The 24201-nt window shown below is 42.7% G+C and overlaps 1 protein-coding gene across 2 annotated transcripts in view; it reads right to left on the bottom strand.

Annotated features, from left to right (window-relative positions):
- LOC126183627 (glycine receptor subunit alpha-2) overlaps positions 1-24201 on the bottom strand; it is a 515719-nt gene that overhangs the window by 151340 nt on the left and 340178 nt on the right. For both annotated transcript variants that reach the window (XM_049925747.1, XM_049925749.1), the window contains one exon: positions 83-284. In XM_049925747.1, the coding sequence (XP_049781704.1) occupies positions 83-284 (202 nt within the window). The remainder of the gene's footprint in view (positions 1-82; positions 285-24201) is intronic.

Raw genomic sequence — 24201 nt, 5'->3', positions numbered from 1 at the left:
CATAGTGTTATGAAGTACATACAATGTGCTCAACAGCGGTTTTTATGTGGTTTTTTTTCCAGGAAATGAAGTTTGTACGAACCATTGACTCCTCGTTGATGGAATCTAGCGACAGGACGGTGACGTGGAAGTAGACGATTGTGGGCTGTCCCTGCACCTTGGGCGCACGGTTCTTGTCGTAGTGCTTGGGGTTGAGAGGCAGGATGTCGCGCAGCGAGAGGCTCGTTTCCGGTGGCATCGTAGGCGACGGGTTCGCCTCCGGCACCTCGACGACGCGGCTTGCGCTGCAACACAACACCGTACCAGTCAGTGTCAGGCATAAACTTGCTTACACGTACAAAGTGTGAAAAATGAAAGTGGTCCGAAAAAAAATTTGTGTGACTGACGCAGAATGACCTGTATTAATGAACTGGAGAACAGCCCGTCACTTTGTACATCATTCGTCCTGTCAAAATGTCATACACACATCAAAAAAGGTTTGCATCACCTCGGTTCCGAGAGTTCCGGAACCTGTACAGAAAATTGGAATAGAGATCAACATAAACATCATTTCCGCCCTTTTTATTGCTCATGAAAACCACACATTGCATGTTGTACCATTATACAGCGAGACTTTCAGAGGTGATGGTCCAGATTGCTGTACACACCGCTACGTCTAATACCCAGTAGCATGCCCTCTTGCATTGATGCATGCCTGTATTCGTTGTGGCATGCTATCCACAAGTTCATCGAGGCACTGTTGGTCCAGATCGTCCCACTTCTCAACGACGATTCGGCGTAGATCCCTCAGAGTGGTTGGTGGATCACGTCGTCCATAAACAGCTCTTTTCAATCCATCCGAGGCATGTTCGATAGGGTTCATGTCTGGAAAACATGCTGACCACTCTTCTCGAGCGATGTCGTTTTGCTGAAGGAAGTCATTCACAAGATGTGCACGATGGGGGAGCGAATTGTGGGCCATGAAGATGAATGACTCGCCAGTACGCTGCCAATATGGTTGCAATGTCGGTCGGACGATGGCATTCACGTATCGTACAGCCGTTACGGCGCCTTCTATGACCACCAACGGAGTGCGTCGGCGCAACATAATGCCACCCCAAAACAGCAGGGGACCTCCACTTTGCTGCACTCGCTGGACAGTGTGTCTAAGGTGTTCAGCCTGACCGGGTGGCCTCCAAACACGTCTCCAACGATTGTCTGGATGAAGGCATATGCGACGCTCATCGGTGAAGAGAACGTGATGTCAATACTGAGCAGTCCATTCGGCATGTTGTTGGGCGCATCTGTACCGCGCTGCATAGTGTCGTGGTTGCAAAGATGGCCCTCGCCATGGACGTCGGGAGTGAAGCTGCGCATCATGCAACCTATTGCACACGACGTCCTGTGCCTGCATGAAAAGCATTATTCAACACTGTGACGTTGCTGTCAGGGTTCCTCCGAGCCATAATTCGTAGGTAGCCGCCATCCACTGCAGTAATAGCCCTTGGGCGGCCTGAACGAGGCATGTCATCGACAGTTCCTGTCTCTCTCCATGCCCGAACAACATCGCTTTGGTTCACCCGGACACTTCGCTTATTGAGAGCCCTTCCTGGTCCAAAGTAACAATGCGGACGCGATCGAACCGCGGTATTGACCGTCTAGGCATGGTTGAACTACAGTCAACACGAGCTGATCGGCTGTCGGACCCCCTCCGTCTAATAGGCGCTGCTCATGCATGGTTATTTACATCTTTGGGCGGGTTTAGTGACATATCTGAACAGTCAAAGAGACTGTGTCTGTGATACAATATCCACAGTCAACGTCTATCTTCAGGAGTTCTGGGAGCCTGGGTGATGGGAAACTTTTTTTTAATGTGTGTATATTGCCGATGTAATGAGTTGTACATTGTTAAGCTTAAGGGTATTGGAAGCCAACTAGGGCACTTCAAGATAGAAGATCAGAGGCTCAATACAGAGAGCAAGCAAATGTGTTAGCATTTAGTTTACCGGAGGTCAACAGTAACGCTAGAGCACTGCGAATTGCTGACACTCCGGGCACCTATCTCAAGGGAGACGTTTCACTTCAGAGAATTAACTAACTGCGTCCACCACCTAGACGCTGTTGTAAGGTATTACAGGAGAAGATGGTCACAAAAAGACACATCTTAGCAGACGCAGCAAGCTGATACTTGCCCCTGAGAACCGCAACGTCAGTGGGTTTATACAGGGTAGAGTGCCCCAACAGAGGTCCCACTCACAAAAGATCCCTGGGAGGAGACATGTGACGTAAAACACTGTTGTTGCTCCCCATAAGAGGAAGGACAGTGACGTTTAGTTTTCACCTGAAAGCTGTTGCTACCAAACTTGTAGTTTGTTAATGCAAAGTCCAGAAACATCCCTATCTACCGTGTAAGAGAAAGAGTGGAATCTGGATATGGTTGGGCCAGAGGTTTTCTGGAGGTGTAGTACAACTCGTCAGACTGGCCGGAGCCTGTAAAATTGGAGTCGACTATAGGAAGGGAGAGACAGTGCGCCGCCACAATCCTTTAAAGACCCATATTTTTGTATTCAGACAGAGTTGTCACACAGATCTTTGAGACACCAAGTCCGTGTTGCTTGTTGCCAGCCTCGGTATGCTCCGACAAGTCTGTATTTCTCACTTGTAGTTATGCTGTCAAACTTTGTATTTAAAATGTTGTTAGCGTTCGCTACTTGTGTTAGCGCTCACCCCACTGATTCAAACCCTGACTTCTGTTGTACAACCAGCTGCCTCCTATTCCCATTGTTTAGAATTAGTCCTCAGTGTAGTAGTTAGTATGCTGGCTAATAAATAGTGTTGATCAGACCTCTGAGATCCGTGAGTCCCCTGCAGCAAGCAACGTATCGAGTCTCAAAATCCGCGCCTCTCGTAGGTGCTCTGTGACAGTGTTTGGCGCTGATCCACCCAATCAGCCTAATTTCGCTGAAAGTTTGTCTTTCTGCATTTGCTCCTAACCGCTTGGAAATGGCAGACTGGTCTGTAAGCCTCTGTCTACCCCCTATTCTGTTTTAGGTCACAACAGAACTATCGCATATAGAGTTCTGTCGGTGGTCTGTGAGTGAAGAGGATCAGGGCTTTTGGATCCCCAGTTTTTCATTTCTTCAGATGAGACTGTCAGGGTATGTGAGCTCACAGAACATGCACCATTATGCATCCCGATCAATACTTTGAGAAGCTGGTGAGTAATATCAACGTTTCTGTTTGGTATGCAATGTCAGGTATCCGCAGCGTAAAACGATTCTTTCACAAAACTGTTAATGCTAACCGGTACTGTTTAATCGGTATGTGGATCAACACACAAAAGATGAACGACTGCATGCATATTTTCAGGAAAACGGAACAATAGCACACTCCTCCTTGACAAACTTGTCACTAGTGCGAGAAGTGTTCGGTGAGGAGATGACAGTCAGGAGAGGCAGTGCAGTAAACTAAATAATCAGGTGGCCCCAAATAATCATCACATACTGAATGAGCTACAGCAGAACATTGAAAACACTATTGCTGCTACCCTCAGACATAGCTGCTACGTGTGTTTCTCAGTTTGATAAATCGATCACAGCGCTATATCGACGTCAACTGTGGACATTTTCAACAGCTACTATTATGTTCATTAACAACAATCAACCCTCAACAGCATTATTGTTAATACGTTGGTGTAGGAGACTTGACGAAAGTAACTGTAGCGTAAAGTGCCACTGCCATGTAACATTGCTCGGTGCAACTTGGATCATACATAGGTGTGCAATACTTAAGGACGAAAGTAACTTTCGCATGATGTGTCATTGAAAAGTAGCATAGCTCGGTGAAAATTGGACCACTCGTTGGAAGAACTGCTACAGCGTAGTACGAAAAATAATTTTTATAAATACACAATGAGACGAACAGCACTGACACTTTTATTTGAAGACAATATTTACACTGAGGAATACAAACGTCTCAGAAACGAGATCGACAGGAAGTGCCAAATGGCTAAGCAGGGATGGCTAGAGGACAAATGTAAGGATGTAGAGGCGTATATCACTAGGGATAAGATAGGTACTGCCTAGAGGAAAATTATAGAGACCTTTGGAGAAAAGAGAACCACTTGCATGAATATCAAGAGCTCAGATGGAAACCCAGTTCTAAGCAAAGAAGGAAAACCATAAAGGTGGAAGGAGTACATAGAGGGTCTATACAAGGGCGATGTTCTTCAGGACAATATTACGGAAATGGAAGAGGATGTAGATGAAGATGAAATGGGAGATTTTTCAAATTCTGAAGGTTGCAGGGGTAAAATACAGGGAGCGAAAGGCTTTTAACAACTTGTACAGAAACCAGATGGCAGTTATAAGAGACGAGGGGCACAAAAGGGAAGCAGTGTTTGGGAAGGGAGTGAAACAGGGTTGTAGCCTCTCCCAGATGTTATTCAATCTGTATATTGAGCAAGCAGTAAAGGAAACGAAAGAAAAATTCGGAGTTGGTATTAAAATCCAAGGAGAAGAAATAAAAACATTGAAGTTCATCGATGACATTGTAATTCTGTCAGAGACAGCAAAGGACCTGGAAGAGCAGCTGATCGGAATGGACAGTGTCTTGAAAGGAGGATATAAGATCAACATCAACAAAAGCAAAACGAGGATAATGTAATGTAGACGAATTAAATCGGGTGATGCACCGGGAATTAGATTAGGAAATGCGACGCTTAAAGTAGTATTTGAGTTTTGCTATTTGGGGAGCAAAATAGCTGATGATGGACGAAGTAGAGAGGATATAAAATGTAGACTGCCAACGGCAAGGAAAGCGTTTCTGTAGAAGATAAATTTGTTAACATCGAGTTTAGATTTAAGTGTTAGGAAGTCGTTTCTGAAAGTATTTGTATGGAGTGTAGCCATGTATGGAAGTGAAACGTGGACGATAAATAGTTTAGACAAGAAGAGAATAGAAGCTTTCGAAATGTGGTGCTACAGAAGAATGCTGAAGATTAGATGGGTAGATCATATAACTAATGAGGAGGTATGGAATAGAATTGGACAAAAGAGAAATTTGTGGCACAACTTGACTAGGTGAAGGGATCGGTTGGTAGGCATATTTTGAGGCATCAAGGGATCACCAATTTAGTATTGGAGGGCAGCGTGGAGCGTAAAAATCTTAGAGGGAGACCAAGAGATGAATACACTAAACTGATTCAGAAGGATGTAGGTTGCAGGAGGTACTGGGAGATGAAAAAGCTTGCACAGGATAGAGTAGCATGGAGAGCTGCATAAAACCAGTCTCTGGACTGAAGACCACAACAACAACAGTTACACTGAAGTCACCGCGATTTATAATGCTCCCCTGCAAATTACAAAATGTGGGGAACGGTTGTCAATACGGTGTTTGATCACCACGGCCAGCAGTAAATGCTCTGCAAAGTGCTGCCGCGCGGTCCACAAGTTTGCTAAGGAGTTCTTGTGGTAGAGCGTTCCATTCCTCCACTAGTACGGTTGACAACTGCTGGGTGGTCTTCCGGTCCAGATGGTATACCAATCAGGTTCCTTTCAGAGTATGCAGACACAATAGCGCCTTTCTTAGCAATTATATACGACTGCTCACTTGACGAAAGGTCTGTTCCTAAAGACTGGAAAGTAGCACAGGTCACACCAATACTCAAGAAAGTAAATAGGAGTAACCCATTGAATTACAGACCCATATAACTGATCTCAATTTGCAGTAGGATTTTGGAGCATATACTGTACTCGAACATTATGAATCACCTTGAAGAAAATGACTTATTGATACATAACCCACACGGATTGAGAAAATATCGATCTTGTGCAACACATGAAGTAATGAGTTCTGTCGACAAGGGATCTCAGATAGATTCCATATTCCTAGATTTCCAGAAGGCTTCTGATACTGTTCCTTACAAGCGACTATTAATCAAATTGCGTGCGTATGTAGTATCGTCTCAGTTGTGTGACTGGATTCGTAATTTCCTCTCAGAGAGGTCACAATTCGTAGTGATAGAGGGTAAATCATCGAGTAGAACAGAAGTGATATCTGGCGTTCCGCAAGGTAGTGTCAGAGGCTCTCTGCTGTTCCTGGTTTACATAAATGATCTAAGTGATAATCTGAGCAGCCCCCTTAGATTGTTTGCAGATGACGCTGTAATTTACCGTCTAGTTAAATCATCAGACTATCAATTCCAATTACAAAATGATCTAGAGAGAATTTCTGTATGGTGCGAAAAGTGGCAATTGGCACTAAACAAAGATAAGTGCGAGGTCATCCATATGGGTACTAAAAGAAATCCGATAAATTTTGGGTATACGATAAATCGCACAAATCTAAGGGCTGTCAATTCGACTAAATAACTAAGAATTACAATTACGAGCAACTTAAATTGGAAAGACCACATAGATAATATTGTGGGGAAGGCGAAACAAAGGCTGCCCTTTTTTTGGCAGAACACTTAGAAGATGCGACAAATCCACTAAAGAGACAGCCTACATTACACTTGTCCGTCCCCTGCTGGAATATTGCTGCGAGATATGGGATCCTTACCAGGTGGGATTGACGGAGGACATCGAGAAAGTGCAAAGAAGTGCAGCTCGTTTCGTGTTATCGCGCAATAGTGATATGATACGCGAGTTGGGGTGGCAGTCAATGAAACAAAGGCAGTTTTCTTTGGGGCTAGATCTATTTACGAAATTTCAATCTCCAACTTTCTCTTCCGAATGGGAAAATATTTTTTGACACCCACCTATGTAGGGAGAAATGATCATCATAAAAAAATAAGAGAAATCAGAGCTCGAACGGAAAGATTTAGGTGTTCTTTTTTCCCACTCACCATTCGAGAGTGGAATGGTAGAGAAGTAGTGTGAAAATGGTTCGATGAACCCTCTGGCAGGCACGTAAGTGTGAACTGCAGAATAACCATGTAGATGTAGATGTAGATGTAGATGTAGAGGTAGAGGTGCATGTGGGCGTGCTGCAACACGTCTCCCCAACGCATCTCGCACGTGCTTGTGGCATTTAACTCTTGGGCATGGGCAGGCCAGTCCGGTAGCCGAATGTCCTATCGTTCCAAGAGCTCATTCACCTCCTACTCCTACTTCTGCGCTGTTCGATGCGGTCGGGCATTGTCATCCATAAGAATGAAGTCAGGGCCAAATGAGTCTCCGAGAAGTCTCACATGGTAACATGGTAGCCTATTTACCCTCAGCGATTAACAGGTTAATCAAGTACCATTTAAACGAGACGAGTATTAATGCTTAATTACATGCACTGGCTATGACCCAGGACTAGTTATGAAATTATATAAAAAACCCAAAAAATAGTAAGAGCAGAAATCCGATTACTTTAGAAAAGAGCAAGCAAGCAGAAGAAGGTAAGTTTATGACCTTACCACACTGGGTTCATATCTCCGACAAACAAATTATTTGTTTCCAAAAACTAGGGTGCAAATCGGCCTCAGCACAGAGAGCAATGTTCCATCATGTCTTATACACAATAACGATAAGAGCCAAATATATAACATGTCAGGGCTGTATAAAGTAACACGTAGTGACTGTGATGAATTTTATGTTGGGAAAACAGTGAGAAACTTGAAAACGAAAAAAATGTTCAAATTTGTGTGAAATCTTATGGGCCAACTGCTGAGGTCATCAGTCCCTAAGCTTACACACTACTTAACCTAAATTATCCTAAGGACAAACACACACACACACACACACACACACACACACACACACACACACACACACACACACACAAGCCCGAGGGAGGACTGGAACCTCCGCCGGGACTAGCCGCACAGTCCATGACTGCAGCGCCCTAGACCGCTAGGCTAATCCGGCGCGGCTTTGAAAACGAAATTTAGAGAACATAATAATCTTAGTAAATCCATTAATATTTAGTGCTCATTTAAGGCAATACAGTAACAGAAACATTACCATTGGTCACAAAGCAGAAAAAGGCAGATTATTAAACATTCAAGAAGAAGTTGAAATATACACCCAAGTGACAAAACAACCACACAACATACTTAACGAACAAAGTTACGGAATAATATTTATATACAAAGTTTCAACAGTGTTTTAACCGAATAATTTCGGTTTGAAGTCTACTTCCTGCATGTAAAATTGCCTAATTTGTCATGATATGTTGGATTACTTTGCAATCTTGTACATTTTGTATTTTCTGCCTTCACAGGCCAGTTGTCAAAAATTGTAATTTCCATAATTATATACATGCATGTCACAGACATATACAGACTGAATATTAATAAAACTGACAAGCTGCAGGGACGGATTCCTGACCGGAAATGCGGAAAAACGTCCTATGAACATGTGGCCGGAAATGCATCTTTGTCATGGTAGATGGCGCTGGCGAATGAAAGTTCCTCTGACCACATGCCGCGTTCCTTGTGCGTTGCAGGCTATGTGACTGACGCAGCGTACTGTAACCAGCACAATAGTTCGGCGGTAGAGAGGACTGATGATTGTTGTTGTGGTCTTCAGTCCAGAGACTGGTTTGATGCAGCTCTCCATGCTACTCTATCCTGTGCAAGCTTCTTCATCTCCCAGTACCTACTGCAGCCTACATCCTTCTGGATCTGTTTAGTGTATTCATCTCTTGGTCTCCCTCTACGATTTTTACCCTCCACGCTGCCCTCCAATATTAAGCTTGCTGATCCCTTAATGCTTCAGAATATGTCCTACCAACCGATGCCTTCTTCTAGTCAAGTTGTGCCACAACTCTCTCTTCTCCCAAATTCTATTCAATACCTCCTCATTAGTTATATGATCTACCCATCTAATCTTCAGCATTCTTCTGTAGCACCACATTTCGAAAGCTTGTATTCTCTTCTTGTCTAAACTATTTATCGTCCACGTTTCACTTCCATACATGGCTCACTCCATACAAATACTTTCAGAGACGACTTCCTGACACTTAAATCTATACTTGATGTTAACAAATTTCTCCTCTTCAGAAACGCTTTCCTTGCCATTGCCAGTCTACATTTTATATCCTCTCTACTTCGATCATCATGATGATAGAAATCCCATAATTGTGATGGTCTGGTGCAAAAACCTTCGACAAAATCCTTCCGGTAGAGGGAAATCCGCTGCTGATGATCGTTGCACTCGTTGCAGATGACAGTCCTGTGTAGCGGATGTCATGCAGGATTCATATGATCGTACTTTGGCTTACGCCATGTTGGCGGGCCACTTGCCTAGTGGTTGTTCTATGGTTCGTCTCAATATCCTGTAGAACCCGGTCATCCAAATGTGGTGTACGCACAGTCCACCGACTCCCTGCAAGTTCGTCTGTCTGAAAGGGCCCGTAATCACACAAACGCCCAAAAAGTGCTTGAAATGTTGTGTGATGTGGTAGGTGTCTTTGCGGGTACTTATTTTGACATAGCCGTGCTGTCTCTCGATCGTCTCCATTTGCTAGGCCGCACACAAACACCATCTCGGCTTGTTCCAAGGAACACACGGCACGTGGTCAGAGGAACTTGCATCCTTCAGCCCCATCTACCGTGGCAACGATGCATTTCCGCTCACATGTTCATAGGACCTCTTCTACCTCCATTTCTAGTCAGGAATCCGTCTCTGCATTTTCTCGGTTTTATTAACGTTCATCCAGTATAAATATGACCTCGGAAATAATAAAAGATAGGTAATATATACTCCTTGACCTGTCAATTCCATGTTTACTATCTATGACTGTTATGTCAAACATTATCAAGAATTGCCACTGTCTAAAATTTGACAGCAGTAACATACATGACAAACCGTGTACTATGTTATAAGACACATTTCATTTCCTGTCGTATTAACTGACAAGCATGCCATCGCTATAGAAGTGCGTAATGTAAGTAGGCATATATTATTGCTATAAATGGAGAGTTATCATTTTGTAGAACTCGATGCACATACAATTGTTTGTTCCTGTGTGCCAGATGCTACTGTTGATGTGTTATAAACCTGGAAACGGGCGTTGGTAAGTAAAACATTTCTAGTACAGCGCTTGGTGTATAGAAGATGTTTTTTAATAAATATCTTAAAGCTTCGGAGCGCCAACCAATCAAGAGCTTTAACAACAAATACGACACTGTTCGTAAGTCCACAGGTAGACCCCGATAACCACAGGAAGTTGAGCAAGGGAAGCCAGAAAGGGAAAAACCATCGACTGCGAAACCAGGTAACAGAAAGACTGACTTCTCTAACGCAGCTGGAAACGGCTGTAGAAGCAACATTACCCGCATTTACACGCTCGCACAGTCACCGTCTACATTCGAAATATTGACGAAGTGAGTGTACCTTTCGATTTTATATAGTGTAACTGCTTTTCAAATTGTATACTTCTCTGAATCACACTTTCTTGGATGTTATGCTCAAGCAGTGCACTAAGTACTGAGATGAACAAATTATTATTATTATTACATTAAAATCTTTATCTATTTATTGTTCTTAGCATTAAAATCGTAGACATCTGTACCGTGTTAAAAATGTCTATGACCACAAGTAACACTTCTGGGTAGACAGTAACAAATGATTATCCACCAGGGCGGAACCCTGGATGTACAAATGGGTACGCGGTGAAACATTTATCAGTTAGACACTTACTGCTACATGCTGACCACCAACTTTTTGCCACTCAGTGAAGTGATGATCATGCTGCTGCACGTCACATATGAAGACTGAAACAGGAATTACCCTACAGCAGCGGCTCTCAGTCTGTGGAGTGCGCCACCCCTGGGGGGGGGGGGGGAGGGGGCGTAATGACAATAAATTGGAGAAGGGAGTTTATCCAAAGGAAAAAAAAACTATGAATTAGAAAATTGAGCATTTCAAAATTCACAGTTACACTGATATAATGAGCTTATAAATAGGACTGTATCAGAACTGCAAAATTAATTTGATAATTAATTTTTCAATACTAAATTAAAAAGAAGGCTTGTAATTACTGGTTACTCGCTTGTGCTTGGTTTGCAGAACAAAGTTTTTCGATGGAGGGTTTAATATTACAAATAGACATTCTGAGTGCTTTTCCGACGTTTACCTCAGATTTATATTGTGTCTTCAAAGGAGCCAACGCGAAAAATCTGGTTTCGCAAAGGTAGTGTTTTGAAAATGGTAATAGTATACGAAATGCCCATGTTTCCAGTTCATAAAATTAGTCAATCCACCCTGCCCAAATTTCAAACAGCGCTTAATTATTAAACTATCTTTTGATTTCGCCACTTGCCGTGAACTCAATCAAGACTTCTCCTTCGCACTTAAGAGGTCTTCTGGAGTACTTTCGCGCGTTACCTGTAAGACAGAGAGCAATAGAGGGCCGTCGATCCTAGTTTTGTCAATTTAACAGAACAAAGTTGAGAAATAGCAATAAATTTTCTTATTTTAGGTAATGTGTTAGGTTTGAAACTTTGGAGCATAAGCGTCCAAATACTCAGAATAGTATATTATCACCGTATGAGGAAAACTAGGGAGGGTGAAATTTATGACTGAAAAGTGGGTCGTGATCGCTGAAAGCTTGAGAAACTCTACCCTGTAGAATTTCCGTGAACACTCCGAACACTAGATTGAATTCTTCATCAATTTACCACCTGCTCGACTTCGTTCCAGACCATATACAGCAGCCTGAAATTATTTTCACTTCAACACACCAAAACTCTAAATGGTGCTGGTCCCGCAACACGTGGCAGTTGAAGGATTGGGAAAAGGCAATGCGTGTCAGCCAGCGCGCAGATACGGTGCACTGTGGCGGTGTCTTTCATTCGAACATAGCCCAGAGACAACATCTAGGTGACTTCACATGAGGAAGTGATGATGATGATGATGTTTGGTTTGTGGGGCGCTCAACTGCGTGGTTATCAGCGCCCCTACAATTTCACAACCTTTGCTCAGTCCAATTTCCCACTTTCCTGGATGATGATGAAATGATGAGGACAACACAAACACCCAGTCATCTCGAGGCAGGTGAAAATCCCTGACCACGCCGGGAATCGAACCCGGGACCCCGTGCTCGGGAAGCGAGAACGCTACCGCGAGACCACGCGCGGCGGACACATGAGGAAGTATCAACGGGAAACTGGGCAAAGTACGAGGTGTGAGGGATGTAGCCCAGGAGTTTAGTATTGTCCGCAACATTGTTTCATCTGCATGGAGTGCGTTCTGAACCACATGCACCGCTGACCGAAGGAGAAGAGATGTCGATTATCGTCAAACACACCAGCAGATGATCACTTCATTGCGTAACAGGCGTGGAGGAATCCACGTCAAACAGCGGGGGCAATTGCTGTCACATTTAGCAGGACTGCGGCAACGGCCTTGCTGCAGTGGATACACTGGTTCCCGTCAGATAACCGAAGTTAAGCGCTGTCGGGTGTGGCCGGCGCTTGGATGGGTGGCCATCCGGGCCTCCATGCGCTGTTGCCATTTTTCGGGGTGCACTCAGCCTCGTGATGCCAATTTAGGAGCTACTCGACCGAATAGTAGCGACTCCGGTGACAGAAAACGATCATAACGACCGGGAGAGCGGTGTGCTGACCACACGCCCCTCCTATCCGCATCCTCAGCTGAGGATGACACGGCGGTCGGATGGTCCCGATGGGCCACTTGTGACCTGAAGACGGAGTGCTTTAGCAGTACTGCAAGGCACACAAACACATGCTCTCCAATGGCACAGTGATTGCATGGAGGTGGTCTCTTTGACCTACGACCAATGCGTTGTATCCTGCTGACTCCAGTACATCGTCAGCACCGTCTGCTATGGTTCCTAGTGCACAGGAACCGGATCAACGACGAGTGGAATCGCGTGCCCTTCTCGGATGAGAGCAGATTTGTTCTGAGGAGTGATTCTGGAAGAAACCTTACATGGCGAGAGCTGGGAACACGTAATGTATCAAGGAACATTGTCGAACATGACAGTTTTAGGTGTCCAGACGTTATGGTGTTGAACGGCGTAATGTTGCATGGGCGTACTGACCTCCAAATCTTTGTGCACGGTACACTCAACGGTCCACTACTCTCATATCCATCATGCTTGAAGAATGTAGTCGCACGCACGCTGATCTGCTCTTCTTTCAGTAGCCATTTTTTGCGTGTAAAAAGCATATTTATATCTTTAGTCAGAGTTTATAGTGTCTAAATTTGTTTTATCTTGCTTTTGTTCTCTTCCTTCACCATCTTCCTATTCGTCATTTTTTCGATTTCATATGATGACGTTTCCTCATTCTGTGTAGTTTTACGTCAGACTTTCGATGAAATTCACGACCCCTTGAATTACTCACGAAGTGATGCACTTATGTATTCAGTGTTTGGTTCGAAAATTATAAAACAATAATAGGAATTGAGGAGCCCCGTTCCCAGCACAGTGATATTAACAAACCTAAAAAAAACTATGAGGAATGCACGTCCTAAGAACAGCAAAATATTGTTGGAAATACAAACGAATAGAGGAAAATGACGTAATCTGCCAGTTGCTCGTAAGTGTACAAAATGTAGTTGCAGAGGTACAACGCATTAAATACGGTAAATCTAAGGAAAGATTTTGAAGAACTACAATCAACTTTCAGATCCTTTTCTTTTTTCTAGAAATGCTGTGACAGAACTATTAACAATATACAGGGTGAGTCGCGTAAGACGTAACACCCCCATTATTCCGGGGGCGATTGCACGTATCGACAAGCGGTGTTCGGCGAATCATAGCCGACTATGGGGTACATACTTTGTTACATGCACAATAATCACAACGCTTATATTGACCGAGATAATGAGGCAAGTACATTTTTTTTAAATGGGACGCTCTACTTTTTTTTACCATCATTCGAATGCTCTGGAAAAGACACGTACAGTGATGTAACGCATGTTGCTATTGTGATTCAAACTTCGCTTAAAAGACGCCGGGAAATATTGTACGATTGAAGGTCGATGCGGTCGGAAGCGGCTGCAGACTGTAAACACGCCTCGCACGACGCGCAGGCCGAGTTGCCGTGCTCTATGCAGCATACACGGCTTACGCTACGAAGGTAAATTCTCATCCGCCCTCTTTTAAGCAAAGTTTGAATCACAATAGCAACATGCGTTACATCACTATACCCGTCTTTTCCAGAGCGTTTGAATGATGGTAAAAAAGTATAGCGTCCCATTTAAAAAACATGTACTTGCCTCATTATCTCGGTCAATATAAACGTTGTGATTATTGTGCATGTACCAACGTATGTTCCCCATAGTCCGCTATGATTCGTCGAAAACCGCATGCCGATACATGTAATCGCCCCTGGAATAAAGGGGGTGTTACGTCTTACGCGACTCACCCTGTATAGTGCTATTTTAGAAGAAAATAAAGCTAAATCAACAATACTAATCTCTGATTCACGAAACCATGTTCGACTGATCCGAAACTATATCTTAATGTTTGCTTTGACATGACAAATAGCAAACGTGGTCGTTCTGCAGAATGTATAGAGTTAGATACAGTTGAGACTCGTACAAAATACCTTCCACTTTACGAACAAACATAAGTCTAATGGACTTATCATATCACCTCCGCTGATCAAGTAAGATAACTCTGTATCTGATTAGTAGTTACTCAGTGTATGTAAGGCGCCAGTTTCAAGCTCACTGAAGACGCCACTGCTGGTGTTGCACATTTGGGCTAACTATATTGAAAGTGTCCACAGCTCGTGGTCTCGCGAGAGTGTTCTCGCTTCCCGAGCACGGGGTCCCAGCTTCGATTCCCGGCGGGTCAGGGATTTTCACCTGCCCCGAGATGACTGGGTGTTGTTGTATCGTCTTCCTCATCATCATTCATCCCCGTTACGGTCGGAGGAAGGCAACTGCAAACCACCTCCATTAGGACCTTGCCTAGTACGCATCGTTCCCCTACGCTCTGTCAAGAAGCATGGGACTTCATTTCCATATTAAAAGTCATCAAGGAGAATCCTCGTCCTACCCACTCACTTGGGCATAAGAGCACGGATTTACGACCACCCTCGCCCTTCCCTCCGCCAAAGACCTGACCACACGCCTAAGGCAGTGTGAGTTCTACCCAAGAACTGGTTATTACTGAGTAACAGGATATACTTGTCTTTGAGGGGGGGGGGGGGGTATCAGGTTAAACATGAGGCAACTCCGTTTCATACATTTGAGATCACCCCTTTGCCCTTCACCTGATATACTGCCGCAGACTGATTCAAGGACTTCTGGGAACCGGTCACATTGTAAATGGGCAGGAAAATGAAGGTCAGCCTCTGGACCAGTGGATGTCAAGTTCCACCTCCTCCTCCTATTCTGCTTTTACAACTAGAGCACTTGAGTGGGTTATCTCACTATAGTGCTGGACACCATAGGGAGAGAATGTGGTTTGTTGTAAACAGTAATTTTCTCTCTGTAGGGAAAGGGTTAGGTAATGATAACAATGTTTTAGCTAATTAACTTGTGGTTTATTAAATTGTTTTACAATATAATTTGCTAACAATTATTATTACAGTATTTTTACAAATTTTTCTGTCTGTATATACAACGGTTACATTTCAATCAGTTCTTTGTGATCTTTTTTTCTAATTATGATATATGATGATACATGGGAAATGGGATTAGCTGCAGCAGATAAAGGAAACTCCCCATATATGACCGCCTTGCATATACATGACACTGCTCAGCCTTTGGCTCGGCTTCGATCCTTACTACCAGCCCATGTCATATTTTTGTATCAGTCTCCTGTTCAGTTTTAGAAAACTAAATACAGAATACATATGACAACATCGTCGAAGGCGTGGGCAGTATTTGCAGATAGTGGTCATACTGTAGTGCAGTCATGACAGTGTCGGCAAAATCTTTTTCTCTTTCATTACTGGATGTGTGTTGCATCGTACCACTGCTCTCATGATGGAGAAGCGTGAACATCTGCGTTCAAATATAATCGTATTTTTAAGAACACCAGCGGAAGTGGGATAAGATGGTGTCGCCTACGCGCAGGCATGAGCTGATTCTATTCTGCCTAAAAACCACATTGTTAGTGATAAGCATACGCGGTTTCTATTGACTGAAATAAGCAAAGGAATACAGTTTTTGGATATGAATACGAGGAATTGTGGTATGAAAAGTCATTCCAATGGAGACCTTCTAGCAGAAACATCTGTAGTTCTGATAGCACCAGCAGAGATGAAACAGAATTATGGAAATGATTATGATGAATGTTCATCAGGGGCTAATAAGTGCCCTCGAATTGACGCTACTGATCCTAGAGGTACACATTTAAGATGAATTTTTTCCATGGTTGTGTCTCTTCAATTTGCCGCAATTTGATGATTTTCTTCTTTGTGTTATTCTGTTGCAGATGTGATCGATATGTGAAGATTTGGTCTTGCATTTGCAACAACAACTTCGTAATCTGACGTCATGATGAGGATGATGACACATTCATCATCCCAGCCCAGTCTGTCGGCTGTGTGTTTGCTGTGCCTCCAAACACCACCACCGCCCGGTCTATCATCATCAGCGTGGTAGGACCTGATGACACCAGCTCATTTGCCAATGCAGTCACACTCTCCACTCCCTAGACCATCTGAAAATCGTCATGTATTTTTGTTTTTAGGTGCACTCGATGATAATATTATGCCTGATTTACATGATAAGATATTACAAGACATCATGGGAAATAATGATGCGATGAGGAGCTCGTGGACTTATTCAAATGCTGTTAATTTTGAGGGTAAGTAAAAAACTACGAATTATTGTTATAGACATCTGCACGTATTTTTTTTTTTTGCTGTGCATAATAATCATCAAGTTTTTTTCTTTACAGATGTGATGGACTTGTGTGGCCTCAGGGTTGTATCTGCAGCAAAACCTCCACAACCTGACATCATGATTCATCACCAAAGCCTGGCTCATTGATGGGATGTTAGCCATTCCTGCAAGCATCACCACAGTCCATTTCGTCATCATCAGCATGGTATGGGCAAATGGTATGAGCTTGTTTGCTGTTGCAGCCACACTCTAAGCACCCTGTGTCACCTTGCAATCGTCAAGGAGCTGCAGCACCAAGTCAGTCCTGCAGCGACGCTGGAATACTGTGTGCTTACTGGTGCTTTTGGGGACAGGATCTCACAAGCTCACATTCTCATCACTAATGTGGGGTACCTAGATCCTGAGACTTCTATAATGCTTGGGAGGCCGTTTGGAAAGGGCACTTGTGAAGTGAACCCCAGTGCCTCTCATACTGCCTTCACAGAATGGCGCATACTGTATACGGTGGCATATGAAGTTGTAGGCTCGTATGACAGTAGTCATAACAAATTCGTATCATTTGTTGGGGTTAATACTGCTGGATGGTTGCTCTCTCAGCTCTAAAAGCTTGTGAGAGAAATTGATCATACAGTATTTATTGCAATGATGTTTCTATGAGCGACTCACAGGAGAATCACGTCTTGTACAGGAAGGCAGTTGATCATCGTATTTGTAGTTTTAGACACGTTTGTCATCTAAAGGAGAATTTCTGCAGTAAGGCCCACAGTGCACGCAATTTGAAGTACCAACTGCCACAGCACAAACCCGTCTTCTTCCATAATTTGAGTGGGTATGGTGCTCACTTCCTTGTTGAACGCTTGGTTGATTTCAGTCTGAAAGTTGGTAAAGCCAATGTTCCAGACACTGCTGAAAACTGCATTTCATTCTCCAAGTGAATCACGCCAAACACAGCACTTCATTTCATGAAATTGCTACACTTCATGCAATCATCTTTTCGGAAACTTGCTGAGACAATGCATCAGGAGGATACGCATATCAGCCTGATGATACGAAGTTTCCGCAAGTGATGAAGGAGGGGTCTTTCCACACGAATACCTGGATTTGGTGGACGGACTCCACGAAACAAAAATGGTTCAAATGGCTCTGAGCACTATGGGACTTAACATCTATGATCATCAGTCCCCTAGAATTTAGAACTACTTAAACCTAACTAACCTAAGGACAGCACACAACACCCAGCCATCACGAGGCAGAGAAAATCCCTGACACCGCCGGGAATCGAACCCGGGAACCCGGGCGTGGGAAGCGAGAACGCTACCGCACACCACGAGATGCGGGCAGGACTCCACGAAACCCCAGTACCCAGAGTAACCACAATCTCCAGTAAAGGAACAGGCACTGCCATAATGTATGTGGTGTATGAGCACATGTTGAATGTTTTGCAGGGGAATTTGTATATTGTACATGAACACCGATGTACGAGTGCTCGCAGATATTTTTGAGAAATTTCTGAGTGAATATCTGGTCGCACACACCACGGATGCTGCTCTCTACTACACTGTGCCAGCGCTTTCTGGCTACACAATGTTAAAAAGAACATGTCTCAGCATTGAATTGATGACCAATGTTTACATGCTGCTCTTCTTTGAATGCGGGATTCCCTAGGGACTTTGCCAGTGCGTACACTGGTATGCCAAGGCGGATAACCCATGAGCGAGCGAGGAAGAATATAGGCCACCCGACGATGTAGGTTACACCCTTCACTTGGGCGTAAATAACCTCTACAGGTAAGCCATGCAACCAACTCTGCCATTTGGAGGGTTCCATGGATTTCCAGAGCGGAAATCGCCAGACTGAAGGAAAAGATTCAAAATGTAGCTGCTCATTCTGGTGAAGGAAAAGTTCTGGAGACAGGACTGACATAGCCTACCCATCTGCTGGATTCACACAGCAACTTGCCACTGTGTGCTGGAACACCTAGTCCCGCAAAATGGGTCCATCCCAAAGCTGTTGACAACACTGGGGAATAAATAACGAAATATTCTGTACTGTGTAAACCTCCAGCAATGTCTCAGTTTGGGGATGGAGCTTCTTAGAATCAGCCACAGCATCTCCTTCAAGCAGCGTTGCTGGTTGAAGGGGTACATTGATGTAACCACTGAACAGAGGGCTGTCGTGATATGTGATTTTGAAAAAGATTTTTACAAATTAATGAACAGCTTAGTTTTCGAAAAACCATCGAAAATGTTATAGAATACCTCAAAATTCGTAAAGTTTACTGAGGGGGTTCTTTGCCACTAGAGATTACATCACCAGGGGAAACTTCAAGCGGGTTATGTTCTTCAATGAAGGATTAGTCACTGTAGAGATGGTCAATGTTTTGGCGCAGTTTACGATATGTGTGTTGTTGAACTCTCTAGGCTCTATATGCATCGATTCCACTATGAGTTTTCAAAGCGAAACTTCGCTGATCCCAAGTTACTTTTTATGGATACAGATGGTTTCATGTACTGGGTGAAAGGCTGCTATCAATATGAAATAATTAGGTGCAACAACGAGGAAATCGGCATGTCTGGATGTGCAGTCGATAATCCTTGTGGAATAACATGAGAAAACAATAAAGTTATTGACTTAATGGAAAATGACGCAAATGGTATGCAGACTGCGCAGTTTGTGGGTTTCAAGTCAGAAATGTATGCATACCACATACATGCAGTTGCCACCCAGAGGCCGAGTAAGAGTTGGATCATGCAGCCTCAAAGGCTCTCACAGTCGAGGGTTATAAGAGATGCCTGCTTGAGAACAGTGGTACCACTGCGCAGCCCAGGTTGTCTTTCAGTAGTGAGGACATGAGGTACATACTGTGCTGCATTTGAAAGTCAAGCACTCACATCATGACAACAAACAGTTCATCTGTGGGGATGGGATCATGACCCTCTCTTACCCCCACTGTTCATTAAGTGACTGAGAGTATGGCTGGTTAATTTAGACTGGATGTGCGTGCAGAATAGTTGAATGAATTGCTTATCATAGGTGTGAGTGTGAGTATCAGTGAGTGACTGCGCCATATATGTGTAAACATTGCATATGTGTGGGTTGATATGTGTGTTATATCACCTGCTGCTGTTAGTCCCATTTCCCATAAACTGCAAATGGAAAAAAAAAGATCAGAAAGGACTGATAAAAATATAAGTATTGCGTATGCAGGCAGAAATAATTGTAAAAATAATTTTATAAGGAAATGGTAAGAATTATTAACAAACTGTACAGGAAAAATGAATCTCAAGTTACTTTGCTACAACTTTGTTATTATTTCCTAACCCTTTCGCTACAGAGAGAAAATAATCATTTATATCAAACCACATCATCTCCGCATGGTGTCCAGCACTGGAATGAAAGCATACATTCAAGTGCTCTAGCTATAAAAGCAGGCTACAAGGACTAAGGGGACCTTGTATCCTATAGGTCCAGAGGGTGAGCTTCATTTCCTCATCTCGAGACCATGTGAACTGTTCCCAGATGCCCTTATCAATGGACTGAACCGGTTCGAGACAGTATATCAGATAAGTGGAGATAATTTGAATATACTTAGCACAACTGACGCCTGTGTAACATGATATTCCCTCTCAAAGTTAAGTGTAACCTGAGACTGATGTTCTTTACCAAATGTGTCGGGGATGCATTGAATCTGTGCTAGTATGCCAAAGGTCAAGTGTAACCTAACACTCTCAGTGCCTCAGGTGTATGAGCGGCCTTGGGGGATGGGGTGAGTTGTGTGGGTAGAGCGTGTAACCTAATACTCATGGTCAAAGCAATCTAATATGCCCAGTTACCTCATGTGTAACCTGACACCTCCTCTCAAGGCCATATGTAACACCATATCAGAAATGATGTCATCAAACCAGTAATAACCAGTTCTTGGGTCAAACTCCCACTGCCATAGGTTTGGGCAGGTTTTGGTGGATGATCTTGAATGTGCACTCATGTGTCCAAGTGCATGGGTAGAACAGGGGTTTCCCTCAGTGATCTGAAATACAAGTAGTCCAACTGCATAATACCAGAAGTGATGTCATCAATGTCCTTCAGACTGGTCCAGAACACACACTTAATAACTTCTAATCAGTTACAACGTTGTCTTGTCACTGGAAGTGATGCAGCGGCAGATGCTACCTGCCTTCAAACCCACAGTATGTCGGTTGATTGGATGATTTGAGGGAAGCGACCAAACAGCGAGGTCATTGGTCCCATTGGATTAGGGAAGGAAGTTTGCCGTGCCCTTTCAAAGGAACCATCCCATCATTTGCCTGAAGCTATATACGGATATCACAGAAAACCTAAATCAGGATGGCCGGACGCTGGTTTCAACCGTCGTCGTCCTGAATGCGAGTCCAGTGTGCTAACCACTGCGCCACCTTTCTCTGTCCTGCAGTATGTAATTACTCATAAGCAGTTCTGAATGTAAGAATTTCTGCCTTAGTTAAGTAAGAAGCTTCTTTAAGAAATATCAAAGAGGTTAAAGTATTGTAGTGTTGTTTTTTATTGTGTTTTTTATTGCACTGGAATTCTTACATTTCAGCATGTTTATCAAATTTTTGTATGAATAAAAAATAATGAGACAACATTCAACAATCCCATGTACTTTACAGCATGAATAGAAGTTAGTATTATGCTGCTAAACTAAAATCAAATAATGCATATTTCTTATCCTTGTATCAGTTTACTAAGTTGATCTATCTCATATTATACATGACCTGCAACAGTAAATAAAGATCCAAAAGAATTTAGTCATGATTATGTTATTATTAGTGGTGTCAACTAACTCACAAAAGTTTGTTTGCTTCAATTTATGTTATATATTTACTTTCAGGTTTCTATAGGATAGTGTGTGGGATTTGTGCCTTTAGTGTTTCCATTGAGTGTAGGTGACTGTGTTGGGCACACGTGTAGTGTGATGTCACGTTTGCATTGTGTGGTGGTCATAGAAGGAAGAAGATAAAGCATTATACTGGTACATGACCTACTCCTCTCAAACAGCTCACTGTTCCCATCCAATGGTCAGATCACCATCAACAGTTCCTCATGCTCCTACTTCACGAGACACTGTGGAATTCGTAATTTAATCCAGGCCATTGGCACTATTGGCACTATGTTTGCTTGCCAGAAACCTTACACCACCACCTCTCCACTCCTTACCAGACAAATACTGTTGGTGAAAATTTCTTCCACCAGCAGGACTCGAGGAAGGAACTTATGGGCGATCAACGCCGTGGTTATCAACGAAAAGTAGTCGAACTGACTTCCTCCAACTGGAATGCCACTGTACAGGTGACTAAAATTGAAGTGTGAGCACGTTGGCCTGGAGCTATAGTAGGAGTAAACTACTGCAGACAGCCAATGCTGGTCCTTCCAGATACTTTTCGAAATGAATATCTCCCAGGGAATCGTATAACATTAATATTTGGATGGGTTTGTATGCAAAAGACCCTTGCTCGCTACTGCGTTCAGAGACGCCTGATTTCAGTGGGCGAAGAGATACTAAGGCTGATATATTAGGCTGAATACGAGTTATATAGTGTGTTGAGTCATATTTTGCCAGTACAGGAATGATATTTAGAGTCGTGTCCTCCATAAAAATCTGGAAATTTTCTCAGGGAACTACTAACAAGAAGTGGTTAAGGTGGATGAAAATGTTTGAAGTTCTATGTATGTTTTAACTGAATGAAGTTGAATCCATTGATTGTGTTGAAATATATATTGAGTCACAACGACCACAAAAACATTGCGAAACGAAGGAAGGAAGATGGGGTTTAACGTCCTATCGACAATGAGGTCCTTAGAGACAGAGCGAAGGCTGAGATTGTGTCAAGGAAGGGGAACGAAATCGGTTGTGCCCTTTCAAATGAACTATGTCAACATGTGCCTGGGGCACTTTGGGGAAACCTAAATCTGGATGTCTGGACACAGGTTTGAACTAGCATCCTTCCAATATGAGGCCAGTGTGCTAACCACTGCGCCACCTCACTCGGTACAAAGATATGGGAGGTTCTGACGCTTGCCCATCATGTTCAAGATCACCATAACATTACACACTTACGAGATGATAATGTTTGCACACTGATCTGAAACATGCACTGAATGGCATAATAAACGTTCAAGAATCATAACATTTTTTGAAAATCCGCTCATTTGAACCCAAGCAAAAATCTCTGGTTCTCCGTACAACAAAACGCCCATTGTCAGAAACAGTGTCACACTAAGATAGTGAAGACATATTTTACACTCTTTTCCTTGTGCAGTATATTATGTTAAATGTCAATCAGACTATGGAGGTAACTTATCGATCAAACCCCCGAGAAATACTCTCTATGGGATAGTGCTAGGGCCTCAATAGTAGCAAAGCGCATAATGGACTTACCAGCACCAGGTTACATGGAGCCACTCCCTGTTAAAAACTTCATATAAAGGAGCAGAATGTGAAACACTGATCTCATTTGTGTGCATGTGAGTATTAAGAAACCTGCTGTATACTTGACTTCTTACAAAATGATAAAGTTTCTGATTTGAAGATACTATTTTCAATTTAAATGAACCATTACCTCTTTATGATACCTATATTAATATTAGTTTAGTTTAATTAACCAGTCATATATTTTTTTAATTTAACAGCAAGAAACATGACTTTTTTTTATAAGCTCCAACCAAGTTTCTCCAAAATCTTGTATGTGAATCAATAATGAGAGACCTATCATCCAGTAAATATAAATATAACTCACTATTTCAACTGTAACAACTTTTGTCACTCTGGATCACTCTGTTCCATTTGCCAAAAACTGCAACACATAAGAACCACTGGTACCTTAGCACCAATATATCATCATCCAAACTACTCATATGGTGCTAGAGCAATAAGTTTATTAGCAGACCCGTTTTGGCATTCAGTAACACCAAAAAATCTTGAAAATTATTCTGCACCAAGAGACTAGAAATTCAAGAATCTCGGAAATATCTTTAATCAAAAACGTAAATGATGAAATATTAGTTTAACTAATGTAAACCTTAGAAGCAAATGTTATCAAGGACCGATGGCTACCCTTTGAGAAGATTTGTGCAATGTAATAAAAATCCAGTAGAATGGAAAATTACGAAAACGTGAGATATTTAGAAGAAAGAAGATGATAAAATGTAGAAAGCTACAGATTTGTATCATTTTCAAAAGTTTAGTATAAATAACTGTGAAGAATCTTTGTAAATGATGTTCACACAACTTGCGCAAACATTGTGAAGTCATATAGTAGATGTTTCATTTACAATAAATAATTCGCAGCAAAATAGTAAAGTACGAAACAGTTGCACATTCATCAGTTGATGTTAAGAATATACAAAATAATATACAAAAATCAAAACATAAAATGTATATTAATGCAAAAGCAATCAACCTTTTTCAATGAAACCCCAA

Source organism: Schistocerca cancellata, chromosome 4 (assembly GCF_023864275.1).
Source record: "Schistocerca cancellata isolate TAMUIC-IGC-003103 chromosome 4, iqSchCanc2.1, whole genome shotgun sequence".
Taxonomy (NCBI): Eukaryota; Metazoa; Arthropoda; class Insecta; order Orthoptera; family Acrididae; genus Schistocerca; species Schistocerca cancellata.
Note: the sequence above shows the minus strand (reverse complement) of the source record. Positions and strands in the feature narration are given on the sequence as shown.